The 23,217-nt window shown below is 51.3% G+C and overlaps 9 protein-coding genes across 9 annotated transcripts; 6 read left to right on the top strand and 3 right to left on the bottom strand.

The window, feature by feature from the left end:
- Positions 1–159: 159 nt before the first annotated feature.
- On the top strand, positions 160–1,799 carry BDP55DRAFT_677777 (uncharacterized protein). Its single transcript, XM_060575940.1, has one exon. The coding sequence runs from the start codon at positions 536–538 to the stop codon at positions 1,367–1,369; it is 834 nt and encodes a 277-aa protein (XP_060424877.1). The 5' UTR covers positions 160–535; the 3' UTR covers positions 1,370–1,799.
- BDP55DRAFT_677774 (fatty acid desaturase) lies at positions 1,800–4,007 on the bottom strand. Its single transcript, XM_060575939.1, has 3 exons — positions 3,514–4,007; positions 2,499–3,358; positions 1,800–2,424 (listed from the first exon to the last, which is right to left on the bottom strand). The coding sequence occupies exons 1-3, from the start codon at positions 3,680–3,682 to the stop codon at positions 2,098–2,100; spliced, it is 1,356 nt and encodes a 451-aa protein (XP_060424876.1). The 5' UTR covers positions 3,683–4,007; the 3' UTR covers positions 1,800–2,097.
- A 1,130-nt stretch (positions 4,008–5,137) lies between these two features.
- On the top strand, positions 5,138–5,899 carry BDP55DRAFT_325440 (uncharacterized protein). Its single transcript, XM_060566810.1, has one exon. It carries the CDS (start codon positions 5,239–5,241, stop codon positions 5,773–5,775), a length of 537 nt encoding a protein of 178 aa, XP_060424875.1. The 5' UTR covers positions 5,138–5,238; the 3' UTR covers positions 5,776–5,899.
- Positions 5,900–6,279: 380 nt separating this feature from the next.
- On the bottom strand, positions 6,280–9,318 carry BDP55DRAFT_677768 (general substrate transporter). The gene is made up of 9 exons (XM_060575938.1): positions 8,786–9,318; positions 8,463–8,590; positions 8,103–8,402; positions 7,683–8,040; positions 7,594–7,623; positions 7,348–7,541; positions 7,165–7,254; positions 6,859–7,099; positions 6,280–6,798 (listed from the first exon to the last, which is right to left on the bottom strand). Exons 1-9 carry the CDS (start codon positions 8,889–8,891, stop codon positions 6,620–6,622), a joined length of 1,626 nt encoding a protein of 541 aa, XP_060424874.1. The 5' UTR covers positions 8,892–9,318; the 3' UTR covers positions 6,280–6,619.
- Positions 9,319–11,761: 2,443 nt separating this feature from the next.
- BDP55DRAFT_325399 (fungal-specific transcription factor domain-containing protein) lies at positions 11,762–14,138 on the top strand. The gene is made up of 3 exons (XM_060566808.1): positions 11,762–12,033; positions 12,217–12,544; positions 12,607–14,138. The coding sequence occupies exons 1-3, from the start codon at positions 11,942–11,944 to the stop codon at positions 14,035–14,037; spliced, it is 1,851 nt and encodes a 616-aa protein (XP_060424873.1). The 5' UTR covers positions 11,762–11,941; the 3' UTR covers positions 14,038–14,138.
- A 576-nt stretch (positions 14,139–14,714) lies between these two features.
- On the top strand, positions 14,715–16,050 carry BDP55DRAFT_325401 (dihydrodipicolinate synthetase). The gene is made up of 2 exons (XM_060566809.1): positions 14,715–14,995; positions 15,053–16,050. The coding sequence occupies exons 1-2, from the start codon at positions 14,860–14,862 to the stop codon at positions 15,859–15,861; spliced, it is 945 nt and encodes a 314-aa protein (XP_060424872.1). The 5' UTR covers positions 14,715–14,859; the 3' UTR covers positions 15,862–16,050.
- A 441-nt stretch (positions 16,051–16,491) lies between these two features.
- Positions 16,492–17,430, bottom strand: BDP55DRAFT_619034 (uncharacterized protein; the record flags this gene model as incomplete). Its single annotated transcript, XM_060571309.1, has 2 exons — positions 17,189–17,430; positions 16,492–17,099 (listed from the first exon to the last, which is right to left on the bottom strand). Exons 1-2 carry the CDS (start codon positions 17,250–17,252, stop codon positions 16,492–16,494), a joined length of 672 nt encoding a protein of 223 aa, XP_060424871.1. The 5' UTR covers positions 17,253–17,430.
- A 307-nt stretch (positions 17,431–17,737) lies between these two features.
- BDP55DRAFT_677759 (uncharacterized protein) lies at positions 17,738–19,616 on the top strand. Its single transcript, XM_060575937.1, has 5 exons — positions 17,738–17,896; positions 17,991–18,324; positions 18,392–18,745; positions 18,806–18,997; positions 19,058–19,616. The coding sequence occupies exons 2-5, from the start codon at positions 18,042–18,044 to the stop codon at positions 19,147–19,149; spliced, it is 921 nt and encodes a 306-aa protein (XP_060424870.1). The 5' UTR covers positions 17,738–17,896; positions 17,991–18,041; the 3' UTR covers positions 19,150–19,616.
- A 1,860-nt stretch (positions 19,617–21,476) lies between these two features.
- On the top strand, positions 21,477–22,877 carry BDP55DRAFT_719417 (uncharacterized protein; the record flags this gene model as incomplete). The annotated part of the gene is made up of 2 exons (XM_060578436.1): positions 21,477–22,397; positions 22,472–22,877. 2 exons carry the CDS (start codon positions 21,477–21,479, stop codon positions 22,637–22,639), a joined length of 1,089 nt encoding a protein of 362 aa, XP_060424869.1. The 3' UTR covers positions 22,640–22,877.
- Between the last annotated feature and the right edge of the window lie 340 nt (positions 22,878–23,217).

The following is a 23,217-nucleotide window of genomic DNA, read 5'->3' as shown; positions in this document are numbered from 1 at the left end:
TTCTTGCATACAATAAAAGACTTGACAACGCATGCCTTTCATGGACTTGGATGAAGGGAAGGAAGATAATTGGCGAGTGCTGACATAATTGCGCAGTGTACAAGGCAGATTTGTCCCTTGGACCCCTATTTAAGGTTTCATCTTTTTTAAGGTCATCACAGGCACGTGGCGGGTCTGATCGGGCGCTTTGGCGAATCGAGAGCGCCAATTAAGCGAGATGAGATGAGCATCTTGTGCCTGGAATCCCTGGGGAAGGATCGGATGGGATGCACTGAGGCTTGGGGTGTGCGCGCCCAACGTTCGCGGTCCGAATTCCCCATCTTCTCTCTTTTCTTTGCAACCCACACACCACCAACATCACACACCATCCGGCGCAAGCTGCAGATCATCGATGACCTCACTCCTTTGAGTCGCATATCGGCCGCATTTGCGGCTGGCCACAATCATTATTGCTACCTTACTCTATACCAAAGTCACTCATTAGTTTGGAAGGGGCATCCTGTCGGGGACCCCTCCCTTGCCACTCACTCTAACAATGCGCAGCGCCACTCTTTCATCGCTGTCGCAATCGCTTCTTCTGCTGATTGCATCTTCGCCGAAACATGTCGCCGCCGACGGCACCGTCTGGGCGACGCCCCACGACAGCTACTCCTCCTCAGTCGGCGTCCTCGGCTGCAAGATCAACACCGACCGCGTCGCCTACTGGCCTGGCTCCGTAGACTGCAACAACATCTGCATATCCCTCACCTATGACGACGGCACCTCTGACGGCGAGCGCACCGTGAAGCTCCTCCGAATCGATCAGTCCCAGGGCGCCTACGACGTCAGCTACGATGCTTGGAACTACCTATACACGGGCAAGTCCGCGAAGAAGGCGCCCGTCGCGGGTGGGCCGCTGGCCATGACATACAAGGAGCTGCCGGCGGATGACTGCAAGGAGCTCCTCAAGACCAAGAACAAGAAGCTGCCCCTCAGCGCGTCCAACAGCATGAACTTCCTCGCCAGCTGCCTCGATCAGCCGGACAGCTGGGTGGCTAAGAACTTTGGGTTGTACAACGCACTCGACTCGGTGTGTGCTTGGGGATACGACGAGGAGTGCGAGCTGGATTGGCCTGCTGCGAACCAGCCTACGTGCAAGCACTCGCTCGGCATGCCGGTCGAACTCAAGAATGCCCCTGTGTACAATGTGCAGTATCCTACGGGGGAGGTCGTAGTCGCGTCGACGGGCGAGAAGGTGTCGAGTCCCGGGGATAGTACCAGCCTGGCGGCGCCTTCACCGACGCAGAATGGGGCCCCGAGCCGCGGGATGTTGACCTTGTTGATGGCTGGTTCTCTAGTATGGACTTGCCTCATGATAGGTTCATGCTAACGTTGATGAAAAGGGACAGGAAGTGCTGTTGATATATACCACACGAGATACCACGTAATACCCCCCACGTCTTACGACAATAATGTCAAATACCACCAACATATTCTACCTCATCCCATCCCCGCATGCCACTAAGGTCAGCCGGGCTCAGGGGGAACGCGCGCGGGACCATCCGCAGTGTTGAAGAGTGAACGTTTAGCACCGTCCGAGACAGCTGTCTCTTGGGAAATGAACAACATTTCTTCTGTTACTGCGGACCATGAGCCATGTCTCAACCCATGGACCCTATGGAGGTATTTGCCTGGCTAGTTCATTTAATGATCGACCGTCAGTCCCGATTGAGGAGGAGCTGGTTGAACCTTGATAACCTGCACAGATCACTATCGAATCAATATTGGCGTCATCACCATGGCCTGAATCAAGGTATGACGCATTTGTGCATGGCTCAAAAGCCTCAGCAGGGCTGAAGAGTCTCTCAAATCTATTGTATGCCCCTCAAGACATTGGTTTTTGTCTATCGTCTAATCGGATCTTTTTTTTTGTTGCTATTCAGAATTCGCTTGCGCCATGTATGCAATGGAAAGGAAGAAATGCTGACACGCTCATGTGAGAGCCCCGCCGGGAAGAATTACATTCCTCCTCTAGGGTCCTCAATATCCCGGCACGACTCAAGTGCCAAAAGCCGTGTCTTAGGAAAAGGGAAAGGAAAAGGACAGGACTTGACCTCCTCATTTGGTCTTATAGTCCCGGAACTTTTCCCGGATCTCAGCCTCCTCAAACTTCCTCGTATGCCGCTGCAACATCGTCGCGCGCTCCTCCATCGTCATGGCAATCTGCTCGCCGACCGGCACCAGGCACTTTGCCAGGTGGAGGTAGTCCTTCTGAAGCAGCTTGACCGTCACCATGAGGTAGTCGATGTTGTGGAAAACGAGCGCCTTTTCGCGGATATAGGTCTTCTTCTGCTGCAGGAAGGACGTGGGGTGATCGCGCCAGTGACGGCGGGGGTTGAGGTGATGCGATGTGTGGTATCCATCGTTGTAGCAGTAGCGATTGCTCTGTGGGATATTTTTTGTTAGCGATCGTGCTTCTTGGCATGTGGGGTGGAGGATCCATCTTGGCAAATGCTTACCGGTACATCAATTAGGGTGATGCTGGAGCGGAAGTCCGAATCCGGCTCGTCGGCATCGACGAAGGCGTGTTGACCCCAGTTACCGACCATCAGACCCAACCTCATGAGCGCGAGGGGCCCGAGGAAGACGAAGGTCGTCGCCTTGCTGTGGAGACAGTACATGGTGTACAGGAAGGCGTAGTTGCCGAGCTCCCAGAATCCCGTCTTGAGGCCGTTCTTTGTCTGGCCCTTGCGGAAGAAGTACCGCGGCAGGTCAAACCAGACCAGGAAGATGAAGCGGCCAACGTAGTGCAAGAAGTGGAAGATATCGTCGCGCTGGTAGCGGATGGTGGACGATAAATCGTGGGGCCCGTTGCCCTCGACGTGGTGGTGCTTGACGTGGTGGTAGAAGTACGTGTTCCAGGTGTGGCCCATGAGCGGGTCGGTAATGTAGGGGAACGCGGCGTCGAAGAAGCGCAAGACGGACCAGTTCTTGGAGAGGATGCCGTTCATGTGGATGTGCTGATGCATCATGAGGGTGTATGTGCCGGTGAACCAGAACTGCATGATCATGTGCACAACGCCGTGGATGTAGTTGAAGTTCCGGAAGAGCATGATGGCGCTCGGTACTGAGAGGGTGAAGTAGAGGATGAGGTGCGTGAGCATGATGACGTCTGTCTCGTGACGAACGATTTTGCGCCCCCAGGCGACGTAGGGGACGACGACATTTTGATAGATGGCGGCTGGGAGCTTGTGGGGGAGGTCGCGCAGGTCGAATGATGAGAAAACGGACGGCTCAAAATCTTGGCTTGTTGCGTCGTTTAGGCCCTTCAGCTTGCGGATGTCCTTGGTGTCTCTCTGGGCTGAAACTCCGCGGCAGGCTGGATTTCTTTGTTAGTTGAGATGCTCGCCGAAAAAATAATGAGCCGATGTTGAATGAGAGGGTGAGTGGGAAAACGCATGAGTGAGTGAGAGTGAGATTGAAAATGAATGTGAGATTGGATAAGACAGAAGGGGAATGGAAAAGCTAGCTCACGTTCATCATCCTTAGACTTCTCACCCAAGGATTCCTGACTGGCATACCCCTCGTCGCCATCGGTGGGTGCGAGATGCTTGTCGTCGTAGCGTTCGATGTCGTCGATAAGGTTCTGCAGAACGATAGTATCGTGAACCGTCAGGTCTGGGGCGACGATGAGATTACTCATTGCATGTGTGGATTTGGAACAAAAGTCGCGGATCTCAAATCTCAATTGCCAAGGCCCCGCGCGATGAAAAGGAGTGTATCGAGAGGCGGAAGAACGGAAAGAGAAGGAGGAGTCGCGGTCAAACAAATGAAATCCCGTCTGCTCAACCCATTTGAATCTGGACGAGGACAGGTAGGAAAGGGATTTTCTTAGGGGCTTCAAAACGGGGAAAGAATCCAAAATAAAAAAGTGGGAAGACACGATGCCGTTAAAGGAGGTGACCAGTGCTTTATTACGGGTACCCAATCTCTTCAACCCATGTCGCGTTTCTGTTTCGCTTGCGCTGGGAAACCGGCAGCGTCTCCAAAAGTCACTGACTAACCGCAATGGAAAAAACAGCCCATCTTATTGTGAAATAGTGCTGTGAGCTGCGTAAGCGGCGGCAACATCATGCGAGCGCCGTATATTCCTTCAATTCTGTTGCCAATAAATTGGGGCCTATAGGTGTATGTCATCTTCCGCTCCACCTTGTCCTCCTCATCCCCATTGCCTCCTCATTCTCCTCATGCTCCTCCAATGCTTCTTCTTCCTTGGGACACTGTTCCCAAGGGAGTATGAGCTCTGTCTTTTGGAGCTTTTGATTGGCCCGGAATTCGGTTCTGCCTCTGTCAATTGGGTTTTTTGTTCCTTTCCGTCTTCACCCCAAAGAAAAAAGCATGTGCCAAAGCTATGAAAACAGCCATGTGCGACACCTTGACAGAGACTCGACAGACCATGGCTGCATGTTAGATCGAAGTCTCCTTTACAATCAAAACCACATTGTTGTAGAAACTCAATACCTCCACAGACGATATCGATATTTCCTTTTTTTTTTTTTCCCCCCCATTTGAGAGAGAAAACAAAAGGCGGTCAGACAATATCGGCGTGTGAGGTCCTGTTAGTGCAGGACTTTTCACCAGTGTCGCGCATTTCTCACCTCAAGTGTCGCGTCATTCCAACAAAGCGCAGCAAGGAGCTTGAGAGATAATAAACCCAATGGGAACCAACAATTAGGGCCAAGATCGGCAAAATTTCCCATCTGATTTCCCATTTTCTTCAGCCTCTCCAGCCAACGGGCTGCAGCAGTGCATTGCCAACTTTCCTCTCCTTTTCCTGCATGCGCAATCACAATTGCCCTGCTCGAACCCCTGCATAATCCAGTTCTAGAACGTCACTAGCCACTAGCAGGCAGCTGGGGGGGCGAAAGCTTGCGTTGACAGCGTGGGTGGGTACTTTTGGACCCTGAATCGATACCCTGAAGTAGCGAAGGTGAAACAGGCAGATTGCACAGCTCGAAGTTGTGGGAACATGGATCGAATGCGAGAATATGCTCATAGATAACCGATAGCCAGAGGTTCTGCACAGAAACACGGACAGACAGCCTGCCGCAACGTACTCGGTGTACGAGTATCTAAGGCTTTTGTATCTCGGCAGCTGTACGTCGTATCTTGTACGAGAGAGATGATCAAAAGTTGCTGGGCCAATTGGAACTCTGCCCTTTGAATTTGGAACCTTGATGTTTAAGCTTGTCCCAGCCGATGAGCCCCGACCACCGAGTACAGTATACACTATCTCCGAGATTGAACATGGGCACCTCGCGGCTCCAGCACTTCTTTGGCGCGCTCCCACCGGCCCGGCTCGTAATTGCACGGGCCGATGCACTCTCCTGGATGAATCTCCCACCGCAACGAATCCTCAGAACACTTGATGTGAGTGAAGTAGGTACCCTCCTCGACAAGTCGTGCTCCTTGCATTCGAAAAAAGGTGTTAACCAGACAACATCGAGCGCTAGATGGCAGTGGTGTACATGTTCTCAAGTTGAAGTCAAAAAACGCCCTTCGCCTTGGTCACGACCAATCGGCCGTGGGATCTGGACGAGGCATTCCACCGTCGGTTACAGGAAAAGATTCTCTTCAAGACTTCCCGATGAGGAATGCCGCCGCCCTATACTCTGGACGTCCCTCAACAAGGATGACCTCGACGACGATGAGGACCTCACCAAGTTGGCGATACAAACCGCAGGTTACTTTGGATCTCATCTGCGCAGTGTATGCGCCGCCCCCAGGCAGCGCTGATGTGGTCCCTGGAGAATGTGAAACTTGAGCAACCCGAGCGTAAGCTGAGGTTGGAACGTAAATTTTTTGCAAGAGCTACCGATAAGATTCGACCAAGCAATGCGCCACAAGCATCACGTCAAATGCAAGACTTTGTGGACAGATTCAATCCATTCCCTAGGGAAGGTAAAATCGGTTTAAATAAAGAGAAAGGTTTTGATACGGGGCCCAGACGACGGAAGTCAAGAGCGAGTATCCTGAAGGCCATTCAAATGTGTTTTGGGGGCAGAAGCGCTTTGGCGATCCAAGACTCGAATCGTATCAAACAGCCTAGGTATGAATCAGGCAAGCTGTAATGAGATTTGAAGTAGATCTGTAGTACAAGGTTTTCATACAAGCTCCACTTCATGGCTTATAGCATGTACTTGAGTTAATGTGATATCTTCTTGGACTAAGAGGTGCGAATAGCACCAGTAATGTAGGTGATATCACAAACACTTTGCTCACATTCTCAGAAGTTGCTGTTGGAGCAAAAATAATAGTGGTCTACCATGTTGAGAAAGAGACCAGCCTCACTGCCAAGTGAGGAAGAAGTGAACCATCAAGCACTGATGTGAGAACTGAAGGTCGCATATGGCGCGAATAGTCTTTGTTACCATGATACAACGTGTCATGAACTCCAGAAATGAGTCTGGTCACGTATCCACCGGCTTCTCCCCACCCCCGCCCCTTCCAGTTCCTAAGACCCCTTTCCGAAATAAGTCATGCTCATCACAACTACTTACAAAATTCGAGATATCTAGAACAGAATCGTACCGAATGCCTCATCTCCAGCTGTCAGGCCGGCTCAAGGCTATCACTAGTCTCATGACTTGGAACGCTCCTCAATCTGAGCAGCCTCGATATTTGCCTCGAATTTCTCTTCGGTGATTGAAGGAGACCTGGCACGACCAGGGGCTACCACAGCCCTACCTCTCATTTGCGCCCACACTGTCTTGTGGGTAGGTTGCATGAATAGAGCGTCCATGTCCTCAAGGGTCAGGCCTAGTCACACACTGATTAGCAATCATGCAGGCTTTCCATATAGCGAACAAGTAAACATACCCTTGGTTTCTGGCACAAAAAAGAATGCCCAGATTCCCATGAGCATCAAGATGCTGCTGAAGAAGAAGTATGCGCCATAGCCCAAGTCAGAGATCATATAGGGTGTTGAGCGAGCGATGATAAAACTTCCGAGCCAGGTTGTGGCGGTTGTGATAGAGACTGCCAGCATTCTGATTTCCAGCGTCTGCACTTCAGAAGCGTAAAGCCAAGTGATCCCTTGCCACGTTGCGCAGATGATGACCTGTAATCATAGTGTTATTGCTGTTCTTACATATACAGTGTGTATCACGGCATGAAGTGACTTACTCCATTAATGTATACACAAGCCATGGCGAGATAGCCCCAGCCATCCCGGGTGACCTCGCCTGCTGCGGCAGCTGCAGCGGGGTCTGCTTTCTACAGATTTGTCAGTATCAAAGTTTGAAGGAGGCCATCTGGCTTCGACCATTTATCTCGAGACAGAACAGCCGGGAAGGAGTCGTCAGTTACCATGACATAGCCCCCAATATACCACATCGGAATGCACCCGAGTGCAGATCCCCATAACAAACCCTTTCGTCGACCGACTCTCTCAGCAACCCAGAAGGTGAAGAGGAACATTCCAAAAGTCTTTGCGATGCCGTAGAAACCAGTAGAGAAGAGCTTCGTTGATGTTCCAGTAATCCCAAGACTCTCAAAAATCCCTTGAATGATGTTAATAATTTGCTATTCGATCAGGGAAAGTATTGTACTGACGAGGCGCGTAGTAAGTAATGATATTGACACCTATAATGGGCTTTAATTAAACATTGCAGTCGAAAAGATTGAGGGGTGTAGATACATACCAGTGAAACTCTGAAGGAACATGAGCGCCATGCCCAAGCCCATACGGTTGCGAATGCCCTTTTGGAAGAGCTTTTGGAACATTTGCTTCTTCGTCATGCGTTGAGACGTACGCTGCTCGACCTGGGTGCGGATGTCGTTCATCTCACGACGAATGTACTCGTGATCGGCCGGCAGGCCACGAATCTGTGTCAAAATTCTCTCTGCAGAGTCAAAATGGTCCCCACGAGCAAGCCAACGAGGAGATTCTGGGCACCAGATCATGCCTAGCGCAAGTCCCAGGCCTGGCACTAGCTGAATTCCGAGAGGTACGATCCACTGGGCTCTTGAGTTGACATCGATCGTCCTGTCAGTAGCATACTGTAAATTTCACGTCAGCCCCGAAATCATGACTTTGAAAATATGGCGAGGAGTGTGCCTACATTGATCCAGAAGCCCAGCATGCCGCCTCCCTGGGAGGCTATTTCGAAGATGCCGACTAGTCGACCACGAATCGAAGGCGGGGCTGTCTCTGCGATGTAAACGGGGACTGTCAATGATGATCCGCCGATGCCCAAACCAGCAATGGCACGGCCTGCGTATATCAGGTTTAGATTTCCGCTGGCTGCTGTCATAAGGGTGCCACCGATGAGAAACACGGTTCCGGCGAGCATGACGGTTTTCCTGCGACCGAATTTCTCGGCGATGGGGAATGTCAAGAGAGCGCCAAAAAAGCAACCAGCCTAGAACTTCCATGTCAACTCAGTGACAACACGAATTTGTTCTCTCGAGAATGCACATACTTGAAATGTTGAGACGATGTTGCCCTGAATCGTATCACGGGTTGATGTGCTAACTTCGTCGAGGTGGAAATCGCGTCGGAACGAGTCCAGTGCCATGGTTCCTCCGATGACAGCAGTATCATATCCCACTGCAAGCTCGAGTCAGTAAATGCCATACAAATATCTAGGGTAACCCGAAGATCGCCCCGGTTGTTGCCGGAGCCTCGCTAGTCGCGAGTTTGTACGGTGCTGTCCACAAGAGGTGGCATAGTATGCCCAGAGAGGCATGATTTGTCTTCCTGAGCATAAGGAAGTGTAGTGAATGATCTGAAGAAAAAACGTACTAGCCAAAGCCGACATGCTGGCAACCAAGGCGATTAAGTGAATGCGCCAGTTCCGCACCTCTGGGGGATCTAGCGTCCCGGACGCGTGGGTGCTGAAGAAGCCCATATTGGGCTTCAGAAGTCAAAAGGCTGATTATACCAACAGAGTGAGTTATTCAGTATGGCGAAGCCGAAGCGCAACACGCGGGACGGATATCTGAACAACCTGAGAGTTGTGTAAGAGAGAAAGAGGACCCGGCAGAAGAGTTCATCTTGGGGACCCGGCGGGGAGGCAAGCTTTATCTAGACCGACATGACGTCCCACCCTACAATAAGCTTGAACTGCACTCCATCGAATGGAAACCTCATGTTTGAAAAGCTTTGTGGAACTGTCGAGGATCGGCGGTGTTTACCCCGCGAGACCCCCATGGGGAAAAACTGGGTGGTAGTCGTTAAAACTTGCCTGTGACCCGTGACAAAGAGTCGGGTTTGTGGAGGGGATAACAGAAGAGGTTCATCCTCCCGGTCCAACCAACCATTTAGTAGTAATGAATGTGATCACATCTTGCCCCTGCACAATTGGACAGACTGGGCAGCAAACACTTGGCGTCAGCAGATGTGTGGAGTAGCCAAGAAAGGCTCCAAAGAGGGGGGTAGAGGGGGCACGAAATGTGCATCTCTCTTCATGTCTTTTGGCTTACTTTTCCGCGTTGACTTGAATATCTCTTGACAGAAACCCTGGGCTACTTCCGCCATTCATCACTCCCAAACGCAAGTGTGCCAATTTTCTCTTCCGTTGCAATTACTTACACAGCCCACTGACTACCTGTGATATGCATAACCAAGGGAGAATGAGGGGTAGCAACGTCCAAGATCTAAGCTCTAGTAGGAAGAATGCATGGACTGTAAGAGTAGAAGGCATGGATGAATGTTCTAATACTTCTGTCATGTTAGGAGTTATTTCTTTTCTGTTCACCTCGGCTTGAGTAGCACGGGACTGATGCACGAACTTATCCATGACCTTTCCCTTCAAAGAGCCACTTAACCGAAATGCTGGTCAACTTTTTCGCATCTTATTCAATCCAACGGATAGACTTTTCTAACGAAATTGTTGTACGAGATTTAGGATCAGAGCCATGGAAAGGCCAGCTAAGGAATACGCTAGTTCAAAAGGAATGCCGAGACGAAAACAAACGGGGAGAACCGGACGCAGTGAGTCGAATATGCATCCAAGTTGATATAATGAGCTGAAACCCGACGTATGATTACCGAGAGCGACCTTAGATCTCAAAGAACCGGAAGGTGCAAAATGGCATTTCTTCCCTGGAGTTGGATCAAGGTGTGGGTGACAAGCCATGATGAGACCGGGGCAACCCCCCCGTCTGGCAATTCATCTGTACCCGGCGCGAGCCTAGATCTGCCCCCCAACCTCCTCATCGGTAGTCAAGTTTGAGTTCCGAGACCACGCGAGCCGCTGCGCTGTCACGAAGCGGCTCCATCAGGAACCACTCATAACCCCCGATGGTCTCGGCGGAACAGCCAAAACTGCTGATGGCTCCTTGGTCTGGCTTGGCTCCTGTCTATCTCGTATGCGCCGCGTCGTCCCAGATCTCACTGGTATGCAGGGCTGTTTCTGCGGCGAGATGCTTCTCGGGCTCCCAATACTCAAAACTTCCATGTCTATCTATCCACGAACCGCCAGCAGCGCTCATGTGATGTTACGGCGCATCTAGAGAAACTTCCCCGCATTGGAAGAATCTCCATTATTCCACTCCCTGGCGCCGAATCATCTAGCCACCACTCAACTTGATTCGTGACATCGTCTACGTTGAAGCATCGGTTATACCTTCCAAACTACTGAATATCATACATTTCCACAATTTTAGCTGTGCTCAGCCACCCCCGGCCTGGGGTTCAAGGCCCCCGCGAAGCTAATGACGGAGGACTGTACGACTTGGCGCGGAATCCTCACTGTTCACGGGGTTGTTTTTCCGTCGGTTGACCAGCCCATCTCATCATCGAACTGTTCATCCAACGCGAGAAAATGCACTCAAATTGAGTCTTGCATGGAAGCACGATATCTTAGACCGGCGTCGCAGAACATCAAGGATTTACATCAGTGACTGAACTTCAAATTTATGGTCATATTACATAATCTAGAAGTTGGGGCGGAGATTAAAAAACCAAATCTTCATAACAAGATAAAGATCACGTATCACGACTCTCCGGATAGGTCGAGTGGGTTAGGTTCAAAGTGGCTGATGTGGTGGTGCATGGCGCTACACCCCGCGGCCTACATCTGCAATGCTCCGAATGAAGTCAATCATGTTGTTGGCTGTCACACACAACCGGACAACTTCCGTGAGGGGCACACATAGCTCGTAAAGCAAAGGTTGAACATCTGATAAGAGAATATCGATATGAGAAGCACCCAGAGTTTCGTCGTCAGTTTAATCTGCCGAGTGATTGCGTCTCGTCAACATAAGATCTGTGCCACATTAGCGATCATGAATCTTCAACTCTCGTATCTCTCATCCGATACCCATCGTCTGTGTCTGGCCGATGTTAAGTGGTGCTTCCTGTAGGCTCAGGGAGACGACGAGCTATTGTTTACTTTGGAATCGCATCATGACCGGAGTTCGAGGCTAGTGATGCTACCTTTGTATCCCGAGCTGACGACACCAAGATAAACACAAGAGATCTTCCATGTCCACGCCTTCCAACTGTAGTTTTAGCGGTGCAGTCCATCCTCAAAGACTCGGCAGATGCGTTTATGCTTGGCCTCTAGAAAGTGCGCTAGAATCTCCATAGCTGTTTGAGTTGGCATTACTAACGACGGTCCAGAAACTGGCTCTAAAGACCACCGAACAGTGCAGAACATTTGTACGTACGAGTCAGCCGGCAACGGCACAGAAAATTTTCAGGGGGATTTGACCCCCACATCGTGGAGTTGAAAGGGGGGAAATATCCCCGCGCTCCATTCCCCCAGCTTTGGACAAAACGCTGCACGCTCATCCACACACTCCAACCCAACGCCGGCCACACCAAACCATTACAGGCAGGCAGACAAGGCAGTGCGAGTGACAATCAGCGGCAGTAGGGAAAGAATTGAAGGGGGCAAAAGGGAGAGGATGTCCGCCACTGCTAAAGAGCCCGCACGCGATCGCAACCGCCAGCATGCAGGAGAATAGTGGGACGTCGGCTCTGCCAAGTTACTCCCGACCAGCGAGAAGATCGGTGAGGTCCAGGGAAGGGTGCTTGACCTGCAAGTAAGTTTTCTTCACACACTTTACACCGGCAGTCGTTGGCCTGAGTCTCCGGTGCGGCCGCCGATGGGGCGGTCGTCGGGCAATCTCCCGACGCTGCTGCCGAGGGGATTCAGCCAACGACACGACATTACCAGCAAGACTCCGTAACGATGAGGGATCATCTCGCTGACGCTCGACCCGCAGACGCCGCAAAGTCAAGTGTGATGAGAGTCGGCCTCGGTGCAGTCATTGCGAGCGCTTGAACCTAGAATGCAAGTGGCGGCCACAGTCAAGCAGCTTCGCCGCCCACGCAATGTTAGCAGCCGCAGGGTCCTCGGGGTCTGGTCGCAGTCCGGCTATCCCGTCCCATGCTACCGATGCCTCCGTGTCGCCGGCGGCGTCGATATTCCAGCCCATGCAGGCCGTCGATGAGATATTCGACTATGCCAACTTCTTGTGGGATGCTGGCGATGCCTGGCAACAGGTCAACCCACAGCCTGGCCAGCAGATGAGCCTTGATGGGCAAGTTCTTGTGAGACATCCTATACTCAAACTCAGCCTTGTCTCGTGGACGCATGATACTGACCTTCACAGAGAAATCAGTTCGGGGGCCAGCCTTTTGGAAGCCGGCCACCACCACTGATGAGTAGCCCACCCAATCTCACCTTCCCAGATCGAACGGCTATGGATGAGCTGCCAGACCCATCGCCAATTCCGGATGCTAGCAGTCAGTCAGAGCAGGCTATGGCATCGCAGGTTCCGACTGAGGATGATAGACTCATGGATTACTTTAGCCGTGTCGTCGTTCCCCCTATCCTTGCCGAGGTAGAGACGCAGAAGAAGTGGCTGGCCGTCCGACAGGTTGTCGTCGATATGGCGGGCGCGTCACAAATGGTCAAGTGGTCGGTACTCGCTTTCTCGAACCTGATGCTATCGCGGCGCGAAGGATCTTGGCTGGCAAGTCCGGAGGATCATTATCAGAAAGCCGTGTCAGAAGTGGCTACCTGCGGGGATGATTCGTCGCCCGCTACCGACAGCCCGAGCTCACGCAGGGAACACCTCCTCGCGACACTCTTCTTCCTAAGTTATGTCGACATCCTCCGAGGTCAGATCAAGGCTGCAGACTCATTCCTCAAACGAGCCTATGGGCTATTTCAGCAAGGAGAGAAAAGCAGCTTTGCCGCTATCGAGAAGCAGTTTCTCCAGTGGATGCGCTTACTCGATGCCCGTGCCGTTTCCGCCGGCGGACAGGGCTTACTCCTCTCTAAAGACGACGAGCTGCTTCTAGTCGAAGCATCACCAGCCAGCTTTGATGGAGGGGGCGCTGACTCAACGAGGGAAGATTTTGGAGACGGTGACATCGAGGATGTACTATTCCAAGTCCTGTACCAGCCCGGCATTGTCTTCTTCCAAAAAGTCCAGAGCTTTATGGGTCGGATATCAAAGATCGATCCTTGGCATAGGTCACGTGGCACCGTCGAGGACGAGACAGAGGTCATGAACATCGGGGCCGCCATCGCAGCAGATCTGAGGTCCTTGTACGAGCAGCGGCCCCCACTCATGGACTATGCCGTGTCGGGGAAACTGACAGAGCCTCACGTTTCTCCGCACCTCGCTTTTGTCATCACGCGTGCCTTTCGAACCTATCTTGCCAACTATCACGCAAGTAAAGTCCACCTACATAGGGTGGCGTACAAATCGTTTCCGCTTACTAAAGAAGCCAACGAGGCTCTCAATCAGATTCGACGTCTGGCTCGACTACTCGTCGATTCGCTGGATGCAGACAACTCATTACCGGTCAACATGCTCTGGCCTCTGCTAATGCTGGGGTCAGAAGAGCAAGACCCCCAGGAGAGATTATGGATCAAAACCCAGATCTTGCGTATGGAAAGCGTTGCCGGCAATGCGAAGATCACAGCTCAGGTCCTAGAGGAGGTACAAGCCAGGCAGGATGCTGAGAAGGTCCGGGTTGACATTCGATCCGTTATGCACGCCATCTTCAACTCATGTTTTGCCATCGTCTGAGCTGCCTTCAACCACTTCAGCAGACCCCATCACCGAACTTTACTAAACCAATCGGTCTTCGCGAGCTGTCTTAAGTCAACAATCTCCCCTTGGACAGCTCTGCATTGGCAGCGTTCGCTCGCGTCGTGACTAGCTCGTGTCGCGGAAAGCATTAGATACCCCTTTCATTCTTCGCCTCAATCAAATCAACTTCATCATCCTATGCTACATCTACCGTCTACGTCTCCTGTCGTCGACGAAGTTCTCTCCCACGCCAACGGAACCGTTCTCTTCCTAGTTAGAGAGCTAGACCCCGAGCTGACAAGCTGCGTGATCAGATCCATCGGCTGCAACCGACGGGCGACACTAGCGTACCCGACAAGTGTGGATCCCGATCGGAAGGCCCACATCCGGCCGCGATGCCGATCCACTCCGATCGGTTACTCTCTGCTCCTAGGTGCTTTGTCCGAATACGACATGATTTGCTGGAAAAGTCTGGAGTTCTCCAACCAGATGACCTTGACAGTGTGGCCCGTGGGGAAGACAGAGTGAGCAGCTCACGACTCATGACCCTGCCCACTTCCTGAGACTCTAACTCCACAACGGTTCATGCCCGTGGGGAGCGTCGGCTTGTCGGAAACACGCCACCTTGAAGAGCCCCGCGCCTTAAAGCCCACCGCGGGGTTGAGCGCTCCGAGCCACGGAGTTCAGGAGATACTTGTATCGACTGTTGCCATTCAGAATAGTTGGTCCTTCTGGATATTCTAAGTTTCCAACCGATACCCCAAACTCTCTTGTGTCTGCTTTGCCAACTTCATCCCACTACCCATCAGAACATTCACAATGGCTGCTAAGACTTTCCCCGCCGGTATCCACGTGCCGAGTTTGACCTGGTTTGGCAACGATGCCAGCCAAGAGATTGACTGGGACGTGCAGACCAAGCACCTGGAATTCCTAGTGAAGTCTGGCCTCCACGGAGGTAAGTAGCAGTCCACAACCAGAATCCTGGAGAAAGCCAAATCTGACAGTGTCACAGTGGTCCTTGCTGGAACCAACGGTGAGGCTGTTACCCTCACCAACGAGGAGAAGACCAGACTCGTCCAGGCCACAAGAGAGATTGCCGTCAAGGCCGGCCGCCCCGACCTCACCATCACCATGGGCTGCGGTGGCCAGTCTACCCGCGCTGTCATCGACGAGACCAAGCTCGCCAAGGCCGCTGGCGCTGACTACGCCCTTGTTCTCGTCCCCAGCTACTTCCACTTCGCCATGAACGAGGAGGCCATCGTCGGCTTCTTCGAGGAGCTCGCCGATGCCAGCCCCATCCCCATCATCATCTACAACTTCCCTGGCGTTGCCGCCGGTCTGGATGTCAACTCCGACATGCTCTCCCGCCTGGGCAAGCACGCCAACATCGTCGGTGTCAAGCTCACCTGCGGTGGTATCGCCAAGGTCGCCCGCGTCCGCGCCGAGTTCGACCCCTCCGAGTTCTTCGCCCTCGCGGGTCAGAGCGATTGGCTCGTGCCCGCCATGTCCGTCGGCAGCAATGGTACCATCACCGGCGTCGCCAACCTTTTCCCCAAGTACTGCATCAAGATCTTTGACCTCTACAACACCGGCAAGATCCAGGAGGCATCCGCTGCTCAGCTCAAGCTGGCTCAGATGGAGTGGGCTTTCGGCAAGGGCGGCATCAACGGCACCAAGTGGGTTGTTGCCAAGTCGCACGGATACCCCTTGACCAGCTGCCACTGCAGACGCCCCTACCCTCAGTACACCGACGAGAAGAAGCAGGCCTGGATATCGGACTTGGTTGCGCCTTTGGCTGTCGAGGAGACTAAACTTAACTAGAGCGCTGGTATAAGTTCATTTGAGGGGCTACGACTACGCTTTATGAAGTGGTGCATATAATGGCATGGGCAGGCGTTTAGGTAACTTTGGTTAGAATGGCACAAAAGCTTTGTCAGAAATTATCAAGACTTGCTTAGTCTTCACAGCAAGAATAATTAGATGGCTTTGATCATATCAAATCGGTGCATTATTGATGGGTGCAAGTTAAATGTCTCATGTTGACCAACCCGTTACCAAATTACGCGAACAAGCACTGAAGAAGGGGGAAATTTTGAGTATATTGATCAGGTGATGAACGAAAGACTATCGATCTATTCATGAAATGACTGACGAACCCCCTCTGGGTAAGTGATGGCAAGCTCTCCGTAGAGTGGCTAGGAAGAATTGCAGATGGAAGTCAGGTGAGAAGTTGCATGAGGCTTGTCGCTAGCAGCCTGGCCATTGAACGTGACCACCAAAACTTGCAGGCTCTGGGTACGGAGGGTGGTCAAAGCATACGAGTTGCTGGCTCCTGTTCATTCCTAATCAGCCTCATTGCTCACCCATAGTTGCATTGGTCCACATGGTAATAAGAAACTTACCTCTTTCAAGGCAACTTCAAGTCCTTTAGCTCTCAACCATGAGAACCGCTTACAAAAGCTTGTAAGCCTTCGCATCGTCCTGAGCGGGGCTGAAGGCAGTAGACTCTTCGCGCTTGTAGGCTTTAGCATCGTCCTGGCCTCTCTTGTAGGCCTTCGCATCGTCCTGACCGCGCTTGTAGGCCTTGGCGTCGTCCTGGCCTCTCTTGTAGGCCTTCGCATCGTCCTGACCGCGCTTGTAGGCCTTGGCGTCGTCCTGGCCTCTCTTGTATGCCTTCGCATCATCTTGACCTCTCTTGTAGGCCTTCGCATCATCTTGACCTCTCTTGTAGGCCTTCGCATCGTCCTGACCGCGCTTGTACGCCTTGGCATCGTCCTGAGCGGGGCTGAAGGCAGTAGACTCTTCGCGCTTGTAGGCTTTAGCATCGTCCTGGCCTCTCTTGTAGGCCTTCGCATCGTCCTGACCGCGCTTGTAGGCCTTGGCGTCGTCCTGGCCTCTCTTGTATGCCTTCGCATCATCTTGACCTCTCTTGTAGGCCTTCGCATCATCTTGTCCGCGCTTGTACGCCTTGGCATCGTCCTGGGCAGGGCTGAAGGCAGTAGACTCCTCGCGTTGGTGAACCTTGGCGCCAGCCTGAGCCACCGCACCACCGTGAGCACCTGTTGAAGTGTTAGCCAATTGGATTGTCCTATTTTTGTGCCTAGAAATCGATATGGAACTGGTTGATGGCCAGGGAATGTTAGCTCACCGAATGTCTCAGCTGCGAGGGCAGTCAGGGGGGCGATAAGGAGGAGGGTGTTGGAGAACTTCATTTTGAAAGCTTAGTGCGAGGATTGGTGGTTGGCTGGTTGCTGATTGCGTAGTAGATAGATGTATGCGTTCGATGGAAGCTGTTGTGTAGAGAGCTGGTTGAGATGAGGACTATTTCGGACGTGTTAGACGAATTATATACTCATACTCAGGTCTCGATCGCCTCGAAAACATAATTAGATGTTCAGTAAGTCTGTTTACTGGTTGTCGCATCATCATTGACTGCCACTGCGATTCAACTGACAGAGTCTCATTTGTGCTTAGAGACTGTCAGCTCCGCCGTTCAGATCGCTTGATGTCATTGAGGCACATCATCTAGATGCTAGGTATCACCTTAGGTCGCCACATTGTGTAACAGCCACAAGTATTTGAATTTGTCAAGGCGATTGGAGTCTGGACAGTCAGTGTATGAGTCAGCTGTCAGGCAGTGTCATTCTGTCCTTCTCTTAGAAAGAGTGGAGATGCTGCATCCTCAAGCTGACTTTTAGTCATATAAGAAGCTTGGATTTTTGTCACCTGGATTATCATGTCAGACTTGGTCTGTATATACCTTGTTCAAGCAACGGAGACATCGGAAACTCAAACCCAGCAACGGCATACTCTTTTCGTGATTGACTGACTGGGCCATACATGTAGGATCGTGCTGGTTAGTCTCGAGATAGGACCGCTAATTTCCCTTCGATTTGGTCCTACTTCAGCTCTGGCTGCACGCAGTGTTCTCACATTTGACTCCATGACAGATTTTCATACATTTCAACATATCGGTTTGCGACGAATTTTTTTCTGGAACAATGAACCTTCTCAAATGGCCTTGGTCCCGTATCTCTGGCCTACCGGAATACCAAATCATGAACGAAAATGGCTCTGATGCTGGGTCTGAGGAGCACCTACTCGTCGAAAAGAGCTCTCTTCGTCCTCGTCAGGGATCCAACGGGCTTTTGGGTCAACTCCGTCGACCCTATCTTTGGGTTCATCTCATGATATTCACGTTCTATACCACCCTCTACCTTACATTTGTCATCTCACTGCAAGGTGAAGAAAAGATCTGCGCCGACGATCAGACCATGGTATGGTGTAAGTTGATTCTGTTTCACACAGGTATTTTGGAGATCGATGCTGAATGTCAATCTCCGAACTACAGCACCCGCCCGCGAAGCTCTCAAGCCAGAACGATCCTTGTGGATGAATGAAGTGACAGATGACAACGTCTATCGAGGCAAACCAAGACCGGAACTAGACGCAGCTTGGGATGAGCTCGTCTTGTACAGCAATCTCAGAGTCAAAGCCGATGATCTCAGAAAAATCAACAGGACCTCCGTTAGACTCTCCGATGCGTCTGGACAGCTGACCGACTATTACTGGAGCGGGTTAAATGTCCACCATCAGATCCACTGCTTGAAGCTAGTTCGACAAGCTCTCTATCCGGATTACTACTTCAAAGGCAACGTGAAGCTGAAGCGGCATCTTGAAGATCACATTGATCATTGCGTTGACAGTGAGATACTCCTGAAATCCTGGAATTTCATACTCTACTGTGCTTACATGAACTTGGCAGATATTCGCATGACTCTCATGTGCAAAGCTGACATCTCGATCGGTTCGTATGACTGGGTCGACAACAATCGAAGGCCTTTGACGAACTTCCGCACTGAGCACAGCTGTTACAATTGGGATCTTGTCAACAACTGGGCTAGAGATCGCCACTTTGATATCTACGACAACACCACAATTATTCATCCTTTCCTTGGTAAGACATTTCTATCCTTACTGTAAGCTCGAAATATTCTGATGTGTCCTTGATACTTAGGCAAGTCGTATCCTCTTGACTCTGAGGGAAACTATGTATTCACAGAGGAAATCGATCCCTTTTTGGGCAACAAGATTACGCCTCCGTTGTAATGATAACACAGAGGGGAAAATCCCCGTGCTGCGAGAGTACTAGGAGATGGTGCAGCGCAACCTTGGAGCCGAAGGTTAATGGCATCCACATGATGCTGGATTAGAATGCAATTTGAAGATCCTAGCAACTGTCTCCTGAGGGCGTGACTGCTTTTCTTGAGTGAATCGTCATCAGGGCCCATCAGATTCTTCAAAATAAGAATTAAATTTCGCGAAACATGAAATAGTCTCTAAGTCCTACGAGCGCTCGGCCAGGGACCTTGCCCAGTTCTCCGACGAGGAAGGGGTGGGGACATTGTAAATTGAAGCCAGTATACGCGTAGTCCATCAAAGTTCTGGTTACATAGGACAATGATGCTTTAGGACATGCAAGCTTCATTTGATTTGTGCGGGTGCACACATCTTCCCTGAGCCTTGAGGCGTTCATGGTCGCAGCTTAGCTAAGGCAGTTCTAAACAAATGAGTGGCTGGTGCTTCTACTGACGTGTGTTACTCTTGTTCCTACTCCACAATGCAGTCTTGTATTATTGCATTAACTTCACAAGAAACCGGATTTTATCTGGACATCTAGGCCTGGCATGCGGATAGATCGCTAAGAAAATTCTGGCCACTTGCCGGCCGGCTTCCTCGCGCACGGTCAAAACGTCCGGGGGCGGTTGAGGAGTATCCAAAGCTAAAGTCACGCGGGGTTGCCAAAAATGACAGACTTGTTCAGAGAAGAGGCATCGGCCCGACGAATAAAAGATGAGAATTAGGGAGTTGCCAGCTCTCCCCATACAAAGACTCTTCCGTCTTCTTTCCACTCACCCGAAGCCGAAGAATAAGGCCGGATGACGGGGAAAAGCCCGAGGCCTCCGCTTGTTATGAGGCGGCCCGGTGGGCCAGCCGGGGGGCAGGTTGCATTCAGTTTTGCCGGACAGATTCAGATTGTCGGCTAGAGTAAGTTCATTGGGCAACATAGTCATAAACGGACATGGTTTGTGATATCGAACTCTACTCCATACTCCTCCGTCTTTCCTGGCAAGGGTCCTCCATTAAGGTTTCCGTCGTCTGCGGGGCGGGCCGCTGCCGTACGAGTCATGGCTTCGGACGGACATTGGTACATTGCTCAGCGATCACTCATCCATGACCCGATGCACTCACTCCGCAACGGATATCAGGGTATCGGTACGAAGTCATCATTCTATCACTAATCCTAAGAAGTACCGTATCGGAATGGTTCTGGCTGTACAATCTCTCCGATCTCGCAGCTTTGAGCTCGACACAATCAGAGCCGCGGTTTATATCGGCCAAACCATCCTCAAGGCCATTAAAGACCAACCGCAAAGTTGAATATGCCAGGTCACCATATACTGACCCAGCCAATGTTCTTTACCGTCTGAAAACTAATCTTCCATCGTGAAACCCGCCGTCTTCGTAGCGGACTCTTGGCTTGATCATGGTCCACTTTGTGGATCTCCGACTGCATTTCACTTGCATGGCCACGAAGCGGCAAACAAGCCAGTAAAAGCCGACGGAAGCTACCGTCCAAAGAGGTAAGCCGAAGCCAAGTGGGTTGTAACTCAGGCAAATCCCAAGGGTCTGTGGCATGATATCTGAGATATCCCCTCTCCCAGACCATGCTTGGATTTCGGGGCACATTTCGGCAACGAATCCGAGTACACCAAATTGCAAAGACGACCAAGAATTCACGAGTCAAGAGGGTCTTTTGAGGTCGAACTTTACAAGGGTTGAAGGAGTCGAGAACAACATGGTGAGACTGCCTGGCCAAGTGGATAGGCCAAAGACGACCTTCACGTAGTATTGAGTTTGGAGAAACACGAGATGAGTAGACCGTAGCACAAGATGTCTATGAGCTCCGAGAATTAACCTCGCGAGCAGACGCTGCTGCGGATCGCTAGAGATGCAAATAAAGAGCTAGCAAGCTTGTTGAACGCGGCAATACTGCGAATAAATGCATGTTTAACTGCCCTTATCCTGTGACTTCAATCTAGATTCCACCGAAACCATTGCGTACCATCTTCCGTACGACTAGGTGACCTATTCTGAAAGTGTTTTGAAATATTCGCCTTTCGATCGAACACAATCTGTCTTCAAATGATGGACAGGGAGAAGGCTGCTCCCCTGTCAGGAAAGGATGACTGGACCGCAGTATCTGACCCGAGAGAAAAGAAGAGGATTCAAAACCGAATCGCGCAGCGTGCTCACCGTCCGTCTCAACAGCGATGATGATATAGCTTTGAGAGTTCAAGCTGACAGTCGAGGCAGGTGAGAAGCTTAAACAGCGCCTTCAAGTTCTCGAGAGTTTGGTCAAGGAGAGGAAAGAGATGTCCGCCAACGAACACGAGTCTGGGGACAAAGGCTCGCTTAGCATACCCACGACCCCAGGACAACGATCAGTACCATCATCAACGGTGCCTCCTCTCAGCTCAAGTAGCACATCCAGAGAATCGATGTCTCTCTCAAATGATCCCTCTTCACAATATCCAGAAGTCGCCGAGACCATGTGGCGATTTCTGGCTCAAACATCGCAGAACCCGCCGCCAATCACCAGCCCAGGCGGGATCTTTGGTGGGGGAAGACCAGATGACGTCCATAAAGGACTGGCGCCTGGATGTTTCGACGACCGCGAAGATCCACTGGTCGTGAGGCTTGGTGCCCCCTCAGACCAGATGCTTGGAATGATGGCCCCAGCCGAGATACCCAGCTGGGAGAACGACATTGCCCTAAGCTATCTCTCATCTCCACCGGAAACAGAAGTTATCCAACGTCCAGAATACTCTAATAATGAGTCTATGGGCATCCACAGTGTCTTCTACAGCGGAAAGAACGGCTCAAGAACGCCACGGGGACAATTGGGCTCCATAGCAAGCACCACATCTCTTTGTGAGAGACTGAGCTGTTTGAGGCATTGCGCAAAACTTCTAGGCTTTGGCAGCTTGGATGCTGTGCTCTCTCTTTACTACACAGCCGATCTGAGCGAGTCGCCCGCTCTCTCGGAGGAGCAGCGCACCAGTCGCGAGCGGCGGCTTCCCACTCTTCTCTCTGAGATCAGGGAACATTCCAACACTTGGAACAGATGGGAACAATCTGGCTTCATCGAAGAAATGCTACGAGGTGCTCAATACTTTTACGCCGAGGAAGTCAAACAAGGGAAGGCTGACTTGGAAGAACAACTTATGGGCACACTTGATGACCCGTTGATGATAGAATCCGTGCCTGAGATTGCATGGATCCTGAGAGACAAGGTTCGTGGTGTACCCAAGCATCATTAAGATGCCATCTATTCAACATACGGCTTACATGACGCGCCAACTATTAGTATCCCCGCCTATGGGCCTTGATCACGAGCCTCATTGCGCACACGGCATCAGGAGAAGAGCAGGCACATCCTCACGGCGCATTCGCATGTGTGATGACGGTGTGCCATCCTATGAAGCCTCTACCGCCTGCTGCTTTTGCAGGGAATGTTCGGAATAGTATTCCATGACTTAAATCCCTCGCGCAGCTGTCAGTAGACGCGCCGTAGTATACATGTATTGAAGATTGAAACCCGCAGCAGTCTCACATTACAAGCTTAGATAAGATGATGAAGAGATTGGTAGCAAGCTCAGGCCTCACATGCTTATGTTCACAAGCTATGTGTCTAGATGAGGTACTCGAGGAAGGGCCATTTCCATTGTCTCCATCACGTACGTAGATGGTAGCCGGTCACCCTTCGAGGTTCCATAGATCCCAAGTACCCAAATATCAAAAACAATGTCCCTTCTGCACTTGGAAATATGGTTGATGAGTAGGTAATAAGCATACACAGCCAAGCTATTCGGAAAATCATGTCAGACTGCACGTAAACGGTAAATACACGTCGGGATTCTTCGAGATAGTTCTGGCGGATACTCATAACTAAGTTAGACCACCTTGATATCGTCATCAACCCAGGTATCTGATAAGATGAGCCTGCGGTTCTTGTAGTACCTCTTGATTGAATTGGATGGTCAGTGTGTGACAAAAACGTTGACCTGCGGGGCGCGCAGTCGTGTTGTAAGCCGGCGGGGTATTTAGTCACCA

This window comes from Colletotrichum godetiae (genome assembly GCF_030913485.1).
Source record: "Colletotrichum godetiae strain CBS 193.32 chromosome Unknown BDP55scaffold_53, whole genome shotgun sequence".
Classification (NCBI taxonomy): Eukaryota; Fungi; Ascomycota; class Sordariomycetes; order Glomerellales; family Glomerellaceae; genus Colletotrichum; species Colletotrichum godetiae.
This window is presented reverse-complemented; position numbering and strand designations above follow the sequence as displayed.

Coding starts and splice junctions, on each gene's coding strand:
- BDP55DRAFT_677777 (XM_060575940.1), top strand. CDS start 536: ATGCGCAGCGCCACTCTTTCATCGCTGTCGCAATCGCTTCTTCTGCTG.
- BDP55DRAFT_677774 (XM_060575939.1), bottom strand. CDS start 3,682: ATGAGTAATCTCATCGTCGCCCCAGACCTGACGGTTCACGATACTATC. Junction 3,359..3,513: donor GAAGTCTAAGGATGATGAAC/GTGAGCTAGCTT, acceptor AAAGAAATCCAG/CCTGCCGCGGAGTTTCAGCC. Junction 2,425..2,498: donor TCACCCTAATTGATGTACCG/GTAAGCATTTGC, acceptor AATATCCCACAG/AGCAATCGCTACTGCTACAA.
- BDP55DRAFT_325440 (XM_060566810.1), top strand. CDS start 5,239: ATGAGCCCCGACCACCGAGTACAGTATACACTATCTCCGAGATTGAAC.
- BDP55DRAFT_677768 (XM_060575938.1), bottom strand. CDS start 8,891: ATGGGCTTCTTCAGCACCCACGCGTCCGGGACGCTAGATCCCCCAGAG. Junction 8,041..8,102: donor TGCTGGGCTTCTGGATCAAT/GTAGGCACACTC, acceptor TGAAATTTACAG/TATGCTACTGACAGGACGAT. Junction 6,799..6,858: donor TTTTGTGCCAGAAACCAAGG/GTATGTTTACTT, acceptor GTGTGTGACTAG/GCCTGACCCTTGAGGACATG.
- BDP55DRAFT_325399 (XM_060566808.1), top strand. CDS start 11,942: ATGCAGGAGAATAGTGGGACGTCGGCTCTGCCAAGTTACTCCCGACCA. Junction 12,034..12,216: donor GAAGGGTGCTTGACCTGCAA/GTAAGTTTTCTT, acceptor CTCGACCCGCAG/ACGCCGCAAAGTCAAGTGTG. Junction 12,545..12,606: donor GCCTTGATGGGCAAGTTCTT/GTGAGACATCCT, acceptor TGACCTTCACAG/AGAAATCAGTTCGGGGGCCA.
- BDP55DRAFT_325401 (XM_060566809.1), top strand. CDS start 14,860: ATGGCTGCTAAGACTTTCCCCGCCGGTATCCACGTGCCGAGTTTGACC. Junction 14,996..15,052: donor GAAGTCTGGCCTCCACGGAG/GTAAGTAGCAGT, acceptor ACAGTGTCACAG/TGGTCCTTGCTGGAACCAAC.
- BDP55DRAFT_677759 (XM_060575937.1), top strand. CDS start 18,042: ATGAACCTTCTCAAATGGCCTTGGTCCCGTATCTCTGGCCTACCGGAA. Junction 18,325..18,391: donor CGATCAGACCATGGTATGGT/GTAAGTTGATTC, acceptor TCCGAACTACAG/CACCCGCCCGCGAAGCTCTC. Junction 18,746..18,805: donor CATTGATCATTGCGTTGACA/GTGAGATACTCC, acceptor TGAACTTGGCAG/ATATTCGCATGACTCTCATG.